The following is a 12,113-nucleotide window of genomic DNA, read 5'->3' on the forward strand; positions in this document are numbered from 1 at the left end:
AGATGGGAAGAAAGAGGACACATTTTGGAGGTAGATTTCAGATGTGTATTTTAATGTGCTTAATCTCAAATCATAAAAGTGCAATAATAAGATTAGACTAAAACATACTGAGCATGTATGCAGGAATCTTTCATTTTACACCAAAGCTTCATGCTAAACCCCAATGTGCAATTAAATACAATTTACAATTCCTCTATTAGATAAAAATCAGCTTTAGTAGCAACATCTTCCTCCCAGTTTTGTTACACCTCACTGTAATAAAAGCATACATAAAATTAAAAATTGGTTAACATTTTATGATTTAATGGAATGCGACCAATGTGATTTATTTTGCAATGTCTATATGATGAAGGCATTACAGTTACATTAAATCCTGTATAATGGCTTTAGTTTGTCTAAACTAGCAGAGTTGTCATAAGCAAACAACAATAATGCATCAAGTACTTACCATGTAAAGAAGTCTTCAGCATTCCAGGATGATGCAACTAGAGACATCATAGTGGAGTTTCTCCCATCAGAAGTCATCATATCATCTGCTGTGACTCCATTAAAGTTACCACAGGCCCCACAAACCTGGTTTGTCAAAACTGTGCTAATGGATAACACGACCTCTCCAGTGCCAGAGAAAGTCAGTCTCATGGTAGACACCTTCTCAATGATCACAGCCTCATTTGTGGACGAGACTGACACCCCCTCTTTAGACATAAAGGGATACGAGATCTTCTTTCCATTCACCTGTTGAGAGACCAAGAGAAATATGCTTTCAACAGTTTCATTGTGTCAAAACAAATATTTTAAACAAACATTCTTAGAGAAGAAATACTATAGAATCTTAAACTTGTTTTTTTTCCACTGACCCAGCTGTGCCACTGATTGTTGACTGTAATGATCATGCTCTGGAAGAAGACGTGGACCATTGTCACTTTACTGGAATCATTCCTAGCACATGCATGTAGATCCAACACCACACGGAACCAGTCAGGAGACTCTTGATCACATAAGAAAGCCATTTGAAAGGCTCCCAGCCGCTCCACTTTCCCCGTCACACCATCAAAGGACTGCAACTGGTCATTGGCATCAAATACACAGCGGCCTCGATCAGTGTAACAATCTCGATGGCCACCCCGAACTTCACAGATCCCTCCTCTGGCACAGGTTTGTCTTACACACTCCAGCAGCCCAGCAGAATGACACACACACTTCATGTCGCAGGTGTCAGTCACTAAGACTTCGCCAACCTATGTGGAAAGATCATAGAAAAGATGGCACTCTTGGCTGAATGATGGATGGCTGAAATCATAATTTAGGGTAAAATCTGAGGATAAGCAGCTCTGAAAATGAGAAGCTCTTACCAGACAGTAACAATCACTTGAGAAGCATTAAATCTCACCTTTAGGTATTTGCCATTATGGACACATCCACAGTCTCCCACAGGCACACACGCATCACCATCTGAGAGCCAACCTTCATCACACTGACAGCCTTCCATGCAAACATCTGGGCAGTTGTTAACGGAGCCACTAAGGCTGGCACAGGTGTTCACACAGTTATTAGAGCACTGTGCATAGTGACTGTTAGCTGGACAGTCCACCGCTTAAAAAAAGAAAATGCAAAAATACATATAAAATAACATGCATCAGGTTATTGTCATCATTTTTTTTTTAAATGATATAGTATGTTTTTTGATAATCTCATACTCACTATTATCACAATTTAAAACAACGTTTCTATTTTATTATATTTTATGTATTGCAAACATTAAATATTTTTGTATTTTAAATGTAATTTGCTTCTGGGGTGTAAAGCTGAATTTTCAGCAGCCATTACTTCAGTGTTACATGATCCTTCTGAAATCATTCTAATATGCTTTTTTGATGCTCAAGAAACAAGTAGGATAAAAATTCATACTTTTATTCAGCAAGGATGTATAAAATTAATTAAAAGTGTCAATAAAGACATTTATAACGTTACAAAAAAAATATTTCATATATACTGTATGCTGTTCAATGAACTTCCTCTTAAATCAAAGAATCCAAAAAAAAGGTATCATGGTTTCCACAAAAACTTTAAGTCGAAAAACAGTTTTTAACATTAATAATAATACAAGTTTCTTAAGCGTCAATTTGCCATATTAGAATGATTTCTGAAAGATCATGTGACACTGTAGTCTGGAGTCACATCTTGCATCACAAGAATAAATTGCATTCCAAAATATATTCAAATATAAAAGTTATTTTAAATTGTAATGATATTTCACTATATTACTATTTACTAAATTTTTGCTTAAATAAATGCAGCCTTGGTGAACACAACATAAAAAAATCTAATATTTTCCACACTTTTGGCCGCTGGTGTATAAATGAAGCAAAATTATTATAATGCATAACTTAAAAGCATTGATAAAAAGAAGAACAGCTTTACAAACTTACGACAGAATGAACTATTTCTCCATGGCATGATTTGTATCCCGGCTTGTTGGCAAATAATGGTATAAGCTTGAAGATTTTCACACAGTATCGCTCTGTCTCCATCCGTAACACACATGTCAAATACACAGTTAATCACATGTTGCTCAGGATTCAGCTGATCGTGACAGGCACTGAAGGGACCAGTGACAGCTGCCATAAGGCCACAGGCATCATCTCTGCGGTATCTCTCAGCTTTGGTCTGATCACACTGCTGTGGGGAACTTACACCTCCGCACTGAACATCAGTTGCTGGCAATGCCCATGTCTGTCCGAATGCATCGACACTGGTGCTTTGTGTGCCATTGGGCAACAAGAAGTCATCTGCTGGATTGCCATTGTAGTTTCCACAAAGTCCACACATGCGACCTTGATAGTTTGAGGGTACATAGACTTCTGCGTGGTAACTGGCATCATACAGAACTCTCAAGCCAAAATCTGTTTGCACTTGGACACTTTGACCAACCTGGTTAATGGTGACTTGATAGCCAAAAGATGAAGGGAGGGTGACAAATCCATTGTTCACCTGTGAAAGAGAACCAACCGCAAATATGATTTCAGTATAATTTTCCTTTCTTTCAAATTTAAAAAACCTGGAAACCAGCATAACATACAGAACATTCTTTACACTTTTTGTCAGTTTTTCAATTCTTTCATATTGGCTATTTGTTTTTTAAACAAAATACTTTAAATACTTTATCTTAATTTTTACACACACACAGTCTTTTATAATATGTAACAACTACCATTTAAAAGTTTGGGGACAGTAATTTCTTTACAAGTTTTTTTATGTCTGTATTGTTTTTGAAAGAATATTTTATACTAACCAAAGCAGCATTAAATCATCAAAAATACATAAAAAATTGTAACACTTTAGAAAATGGAAAACTTTATGCACTGTTAACTAAGAGTTTTTACCATTTAAAATAATTTCTATTTGAATACGTTTTAAAATTAAAAAAATTCTCTCTTTTTTTGTACGCTATACAATTTTTAAAAAAAAATATATTTTATATATCTATATATATTGAAAACAGTTTAAACTGCTTAATATTTTTGTGGAAACTGTTGTACATTTTTTTAGGGACAACATGAAATCCTTTTATAACAACATTATACTTAACTGTCATTTTTTTACATTTCAATACTACATACAGTACTTGCTGAATAAAAGTATACATTTCTTAAAAAAAATAAAATAAAAATAAAATCTTTGAGGCCAGACAAGATGAAGACTTACGATGACTCTCCAGCGTTCGCCTCGTCTGATGCTGATTGTCAGGTTGTAAACAGTCACAGTCAAGTTCTTGATGACAGAAACCTTTGTGTTTGCCATCTGCTCATTCTGTGTGTCCACAGAAAAATTCATCAGCTGTCCTTCAGCCCGATCACATACCTTAGCGAGTGTATACACACATGCTCCTTGAAAATCAAACCTCCTGCCATCAAAGGAAATGTAGTGAGGGTCACCGGAAGCCACACATCTTGCATAACTGACAGGGTGGCATCCCAATACTCCATTCACCACCCTGCACGCTTCTCCTGGACCACAGCTTGATTTCAGGCAGGAAACAGTTCCATTTGCCCCACACACGCAGCGCTCTAAGCATTGCTCATGGGAATAAAACATCTGGTTTTTGTTATAATAGCGTCCCCGATAGAAGCAGCCACATTCTGCTTGTGGCACACAGGTTTGGCCGCTCAAGATGTAACCCCGATCACACTGGCAGGCCTCAGCACAGGGTCTGCTACAGTTGTGCACAGAGAGATTAACACAGGTCTCAGTACAGCCTGGAGCACAGGGGTTGTAGTGGCTGTTTGGTGGGCAGGACAGAGCTGTGATGGATCAGAGAAAGTATAATTTATATTTCATTGAGTTTTTTATATTTTGAGTGTTCCAGACACTTATCCAAAGCGACTTGAATTCAAAGTACAAATTTGATCAATTCCTGGTTTGAATCGAAACCCATGACCTTGCATCGCTAGGACCATGCTGCATCGCTAGGACCATGCATCATTAGAGCATGGTCCTAGCGATGCAAGGTCATGGGTTTCGATTCAAACCAGGAATTGATCAAATTTGTACTTTGAATTCAAGTCGCTTTGGATAAGTGTCTGTCAAATGCATAAATGTTAAATAAAAAAATAAATAAAAAAATGCTATTTGAAATAGAAAACATAAATATTAGATAAAATATATTTTTATATTTAAAAAAATCGATACCAAAAAAAGTAAAAAAAAAAAAAACTGTTTACTAAAACTAAAACTGAAATACAAATAAAAATACTGAAATAAAAACTAATTTAAGCTAAAGTACATTGAAATATAAAAAATTAATAATACTAAAATGAAAACATAAAAATAAAATCTTATTCAGGTATTTCTAAATACTGCTTTAGTACTGATAAATCAGCAATGCTTTAGAATTATTATTATTTTTGTTTTACATTGAGTAAAATAATGAGTATACTATGACTAAATTTAATAAATCAGCATGTAACTTTAGGAGATAAAATTTTTGTTAAATAAATAGAATATTTAAAACAAATATTCAAAGATTTTATTCATTTAACATTTTACGAAAAAACAAGCCTGTGCAATTTCTTGTTAGTTGACAACATAAAAAATAGTTAATTAACATGTTTGGCAGTAATTTAGAGTAACAATGATTTGAGCTTAGTTATTGAATCAGTTTAATTTTTCATTTTACTTCCATCAATGACACATATTCAGCTTCATATTCATAATAAATAAATAAATAAATAAATAATAATAATAATAATAATAATGAAAAAAATAAACAGTTAGTTACTTACGGCAGAATGTGGCATTTCTCCACAGGTGAACCGTGAGATTTTGACTCTGACAAGCAGATGCGTAGGCTGCCACTGCGTCACACAAAACAACCTGATGTCCTTGGAAGTGGCAGGTGTCGAATATGCAATCCTCTAGGTAAGATCTGGGATCAATCTGCGCATGACATTCTCTGAAAGGCCCTGTCCAGTTTGTGATGATCTCACAGTAGCGCTGGGCGTTCTCCCTCTGGGTCGCAGTGCAGGTTGAGCATCCAGCACCAAGGCAACCAGCTGAGGAACAGCCAGGTGTTGCAGCAACCTGCCAGCTCTGTCCCAGACTACTGGCATTGGGTGCCATCATACCATTGTGCATCGCAAGGTCATCCTGAACAACACCGTTGAAGTTTCCACAAAGTCCACAGACTGCACTGGTGTAATTGTAAGGCAAAGCGATGCTCACCACATTGGACCAGTCAAAGGTCACCTGGAGACCAAAGTTTGTCTTCACAACAGCAATGTTACCGCTGCGGACAACTACAAACACATTTTGAATCCAAAAGGGAAGTTCTGCTAGCTGGCCATCAAACTAAAGAGAAATGAAAACACATTTGTTTACTATTACAGAAGTGCTCATTTCATTGAAACACAAAGAATTTAAGAATTCCAATTCTGATTCTAATTCCAGTACTTTAAAAGTTCCATTCATAAATCTTTTAGTATTTTTGAAGAAAACAATAGGACAAACAAACAAGAAAGCTATTTAATTGCATTAAAATAAATGTAATAATGCAATAAATTTGTTGTTTACACAGGTGTTTTAATAACTGTCAAGATTTTGAGAGCCACCGAGAGCCATGCAAGCCACGTTTCAGGAATCAAACTATATTGTTTGCATGCTATTGATCTGATTCACTAAAAAGAATCAGATCAGAGTCTTTCGTCTGGAAATCGGACTACACTGAATATTCTATAATAATCTGATTCACTAAAAAGAACCAATTCAGTTATTTCTTTGGCAATTAGACTATGCTGGTCATTCAGTACGGATTTGATAAGCTAAAAGAACTAAGTCATTCGTTTGGGGATTTGAACTACACTAGTCTGTTTTGTAATGTATATTCATTAGTGCAACAAATAAAATAATTAACAGTGTTACAAAAAACTGAATCATGATATTCCCTGTTAAGATGCTCAATGCAAATGTGTGAATCATTAATGGATCCAAATATCCTTCAGTTTTTGTTTACTGTAAATATTTTCATATTATCATGTGACTGCACTCACCAGTAACTGATACGGATGTTCTCTGGTCAGTGTGACGGTGAATCCGTTCACAGTCACATTGACAGTGTTAGTGAAGCTCACCGCGCCGCTCCCACGATGATCATTCTTAACGGTCACATTAAAAGGTACAAGACTCGCATTATAAAGGCACAGGGCTGCCAACTGATACACACACGTGCCCTGGAAGTCAAAACGGAATCCGTCGAATGTGCGGTAATGTGGGTCTCCTGAGCCTGTGCATATGGCAGAGCGACTCACTGGCCGACAACTGCGACTTCCATTAACAATCGAGCAGCTCTCACCGACAGCACAGGAAGATTCACGACACACTACTGCACTTAAGTTACGGTCACATTTGCAAAGCAGATGACACCGCTCATCAGCCCAGAAGGTTTGGCCTTGTTGGTAGTAGGCGCCTTCATAAAAGCAGCCACATTGACTGGTGGGCACACAAGTGCCAGCGCTGAGGACAAATCCACTGTCACACACACAGGCTTCCACACAGGTACCAGTGCAATTTGGCTGTTGATTTGGGTATGGACAGGTTGCTGGACATGGAGACGCACAGGGCTCATAATGACTGTTAGGCGGGCAGCTCATAGCTGTTGAAGAACAAGAAGAGGTTCATGGTTAAAAGTTAAGGAAACAAACATGTGCACTGAGTGTTTCATCAAACTTACAGCAATTTAATATCCGTCTCCAATCTGTAATAATCACACCCTCTCGACGACACAGATCGACATAAGTCTCCAGAGCCTGACAGAGAAGTCTTCGGTCTCCATTATTGAAGCACAGATCATACACACAGCTTTGCTGGAACGCCTGTGGGTTCACTTTAGCATGACATGCACTAAAGACACCCTGGCCTGTAGACGTCAGGACACCACAGAAAGTGTCCGTTTCATAAAGGGAAAGTAAGTCACTAGAGCAAACAGGGCAGTTGGTCTCACAGCCATCGTGACATGCAGATGTGACACTGTCTTCTGCTGTCCAGCTCTTTGCCCACTGATACAGACTTGGCAGAAGAACTCCAGCAGGGTCTCTCCACTCATCGCCACCATTACCGTTGAAATTTCCACACAGGCCACACACAACTCCATAGTAACTACTGGGAAGATGCAGATCAACCCGCCAGCCCCAAGTGAAAGAGACACGCAGACCAAAGTTAGTTTCCAAAAGAGCAGCATTGCCACTCTGTCTCACCCTCACTTGGCCGTCAAGATGATCAAGAGGAAGATAAAACCACAAACCATCCACCTGACAGAGGAAAAACAGAATGATAGTGGTCTTTAATGTAAAGAAATTTTGATAACACTTTATTTATAGGTCTAATTTTATATTCATGACCCTGAGTGAGTATGTATCTTAAAATGTTGGTAAAAACATGTGCAGTAACTCATTACCATGATCTGTCCTGTATGGTGGTTCACCATTGTAAAAGTGCTGCCATATACAGTAACTTCCACTTCTCGCACATAAGACACATCAAGATTTCCACGGTTTTCATTGCTCTGGGTTACAGAGAAGGGCACCAGTCCACTCAGATTCCCACAGGTCTTAGACAAGACGTATTTACAGGTGCCTTGGAAGTTATACTCATGGCCGTCAAAGGTGTGGTAGTGCGGATCACCCCAGGCCCAGCATGTGCTGTTGTACTGGGGCACACACACAGCGTTGCCGTGTTCAAAGCCGCATGTCTCTTTCTCTCGACAGTGGAGGTCTTGACATGGATCTGTAGACAGAAGCAGTGAGATAAAACACACAAAAAAATAATTTAATAACCGATTACAGATGTTGTGTAATTTGGTGCATTATTCATGTTTTTTACACATCTTAACCTGGGTAAAAGCAGCCCCACATTCCCGCTCTAAGGAAACACTGTGTGCCGTTAGAACAGTTTGCTCTTTCACATGTAAGTCCATTCACTGGATCACATTGACACTTCTGCTGACACTGGTCCAGGTAAACCACCTCCCCAGCCTGAAAACACAATCCCGGTCACAAACAGGACAACAAAAGAAAGAATTCTAGACACCATGATCACAAAGCCATCGCTTCACCGTATACTTGCGTCCCTGCTGATAGCAGCCACATTGCTGAAGTTCAGTGCATTGCTGGCCATCAAACATATAGCCGTCGTCACAAGCGCAACCCTCTGTGCAGGTTTTAGGACACTGGATTATTGTAGTCAGTCCAGGGCAAGCAGAAGAGCAGACGTCCGTGCACGGTTCGTAGTGACTGTGAGCTGGACACGACATTGCTGGAACACAATGATGAAGACAAACATGTAAATGATTGGATAAGAACACTTTACTGTCACGTGTGATCAATTCAATGCATCATTGCTAAATAAAAATATTAATTTCTTAAAAACGAATCTGGCTGACCGCAAACTTTTGAACAGTAGTGTATTTCTTTCAGCTATGCTGTTTATTACATAATTACAATAGGTTTCAAATATATTTTTAACGAATTATGATAAGGAATCATAAAGTTCCCTAGAAGAAAAACTTACGGCAGAAATTGTCTGTCCTCCATCTTTGGATAACGCCTCCGGCTCTGAGACAACTAAAAGCATATCTCGCCACACTATCGCAAACCACCCTGATGCTGCCGTCGGATGCGCAGGTGTCAAAGACACAGTCGTTGAGATAAACTGAGGGGTTCAGCACAGCGTGACAGGCAGCAAACGGCCCGTTGGGATCAACCAGAACTCCACAGTAGGGAGGCTTCTCAAAGATGGCTTTCAATCGAGGATCACAGTCCACACATGTGTCGCCTTCACAGCCGTCCTCACACACGACTCCAGGGACATCGACTTTCCAGGCTCTCCCGAATACATTTACGTCCTGTGTAATATTGCCATCTGGGAGACGGAAGTCATTCGAAGGGATGCCGTCAAAGTTGCCGCAGAGTCCGCAGGTCTTGTTGCTGTAGTTGTCAGGAATGGTAACAGTGACGTGGTAAGACAGGTCATAGGTCACATAGAGACCAAAGCCAGTCTTGATGATGTAGTAAATACCTTCCTTATAGGCCTGGACCAAGGGGCCATTTAAACTGCTTGAACTATAAGGGAGGTTAGTCAAAACCCCATTGACCTGTGGAAATAGTGTCATATTAGAGTTCTACTACATTGAGAGTATTTCAACATCAGTTTTACTCGTTAAGGGGACTCAAAATCACATTATGGGAGCTTCATTGAGAAGAAAACAAGCAGACAAACCTCCACTTACCAAGATCTGGGGCTCATTTTGTCTTAAGATGATGGTGCTGCCGTAGACCGTTAAGGCCACTTGCTGGGTAACAGACACTTTATGATATCTATTGGGCCACCATCTCTCATTTTTCACCTGGATGGAGAAATGGGTCAGGTTGGTCTGTTCCAGGCCACAGGATTGGGAGAGAATGTAGGTACAGGTTCCCTGGAAATCAAAGCGCAGCCCATCAAAGGACACATAGTGTGGGTCCCCCGAAGCTTCGCAAATGGCCTGTCTGATTGGCTTGCATCTGTGAACGCCGTCCACCAACTCACACCTCTCATAGGGGCCGCAAGATGACTTTTTACAGACCACCTGTGGATAGAAAAGCACTGTTTTAATGTTTCTGTATGGGGCAAGACTTGTATAACATGAGTTTAAAAAATGATCTAAAAAACATATGTGGCAAGTTCAGCTCATGTCACATCCCTCTTACGAGACAACAGCTAATATGCATTGGACTTGGAATGAGCCAAGGAATCAGAGGAGAAAATAATTAGATTTTTAGACCTTACGGTTCAAAAGTTATTAGCAGAAATGTGAGTGGAAACGTGGCCTATTGGTGGCGCTAGAAAGTTTTAAATAGAGACTCCAAATTTGCTATGGTTAATATAGAGGCTGTCCTCTATTTGTGTGACAAATTTAATAACTATCCCGCAAGAAGTTCTATGGGCTGCCATAGACTTCCAGAGTGGAAGAAGAATAAGAAGAAGAAAAAGAAGAAGAAGAAGAAGAAGAAGAAAAAGGAGGAGGAGGAAGAATAATAATAAGAAAACTAATGGATGCAGTAAGTGATTGGCCCCTAAAAATGTCTGAACAATTCTCTGAACAGTAGTATATTTTCATTGTCATCATACCTGGCCATCTGGTAAACACATGCACACCTCCTCACAGTTATTGCCAGGATAGAACTGTTGGTAAAGGAAGTAGTAGCGGTTGCCATAGAGACACCCACACTGAGAGAAGGGGACGCAGCGGTCCCCACTCCTGATGTAGCCGTCGTCACACACACAGCCCTCCATACAGGGGCTACGGCAGCCAGTGGGAGGAGCCAAACTATGACAGGTGACTTCACAGCCAGAGCCACAGAGCTCATAGTGGCTGTGGACGGGACACTGAACACCTGACAAAACAAAGACATTTAATTAAGAAAATAGTCTAAAAAACTAACAAATACGTAAATGTGTAAAAGAAAAAATGAAAATTAAAACCATGTACAAAATATATATACACATATTTAAATAATGTACCCATTTTCCCAGTAATAAATAGGACTTCCCATAGGAAAAAATATAGCTCCCTTTATATTTTCGGAAAGAGGAGATTTGCAAGGAGATCCTCTTATTTGGAAGTCCAAGGCGTCAAAAAGTTTGAAAACACCCAGGCTAGATTACATGTCAGGTTTGATCTCGGACTCAATAGCCTTGTGCGGAATGTCCTAACACACCCTTCTATCCTTAGCATCTTTGTTTTTGTATCCTGCTTTACATTTTGCAAGGCCTTTGTTGACATGAATGGAACTTGAACTGCTGTGTCTTTGCTAGAAAGTCTATCGCTATACCAACAAAACCTCTTGTGTATGAACACAATATTACCATGTATACAGTTTCTCAAAAATCTCTAGATATAATTGCCCCGGGGTTCTCTCACCACAGAATTCAGCAGTTCTCCAGGGGCTGATGGTACTTCCCATTGCCTGACAGGCAGTCACATATGCTGTTATGGCCTGGCATAGTAGATCTCTCCTTCCGTTATACAAACAGACATCGTAAACGCAATCCTCAAAAAATGGAGCAGAGTCTAGCACAGTTTGACAGTCCTTGAAAGGTCCATGTTGGTCTCGCAGCAGCCCACAGAAATCAGATGTCTCATAAACACTCCTTCTGGTCGGGTCGCAATCCTGACAACTCTCTGTGCAGCCGTGGACACAGTCTGGGGTCTCAGCTACACTCCAGCTGGCACCGAACTCTATCGGTCCTGAAGCAAGTAATGCTGTTCCTCTGACATTAAGATCATCTTCTGGAATTCCATTGTAGTTTCCACAGAGGCCACAGATGGCACCCATGTAGGTGCTGGGGACGGTGACGGTGGCAAAGCTGTTCCAATCAAACGTGACTTTGAGACCAAAAGAGGTTTGAACGACAGCAGACCAGCCACTTCTGAAAACAGAAACCTGACCTTCAATAAGATGAAGAGGAAGGTTCCACAGCTCACCATTGACCTGAAAAAGAAAGCCAACTTTGTTTAAATTTCTCACTGAATGACGTAATGTAACATAAAGCTATTTGGAAAGATAAAACTGTTTTCCAAA

The 12,113-nt window shown here is 39.7% G+C and overlaps 1 protein-coding gene across 1 annotated transcript; it reads right to left on the bottom strand.

Moving 5' to 3' along the window:
* Nucleotides 1-242: 242 nt before the first annotated feature.
* LOC113078819 (IgGFc-binding protein-like) lies at nt 243-11,056 on the bottom strand. Its single transcript, XM_026251132.1, has 16 exons — nt 11,053-11,056; nt 10,660-10,925; nt 9,779-10,117; nt 9,136-9,643; nt 8,606-8,790; nt 8,456-8,525; nt 7,949-8,277; nt 7,226-7,802; nt 6,546-7,147; nt 5,283-5,847; nt 3,706-4,301; nt 2,430-2,991; nt 1,391-1,593; nt 858-1,238; nt 449-735; nt 243-252 (listed from the first exon to the last, which is right to left on the bottom strand). The coding sequence occupies exons 1-16, from the start codon at nt 11,054-11,056 to the stop codon at nt 243-245; spliced, it is 5,484 nt and encodes a 1,827-aa protein (XP_026106917.1).
* Between the last annotated feature and the right edge of the window lie 1,057 nt (nt 11,057-12,113).

Source organism: Carassius auratus, unplaced genomic scaffold, assembly GCF_003368295.1.
Source record: "Carassius auratus strain Wakin unplaced genomic scaffold, ASM336829v1 scaf_tig00026611, whole genome shotgun sequence".
In the NCBI taxonomy this organism is placed as follows: domain Eukaryota; kingdom Metazoa; phylum Chordata; class Actinopteri; order Cypriniformes; family Cyprinidae; genus Carassius; species Carassius auratus.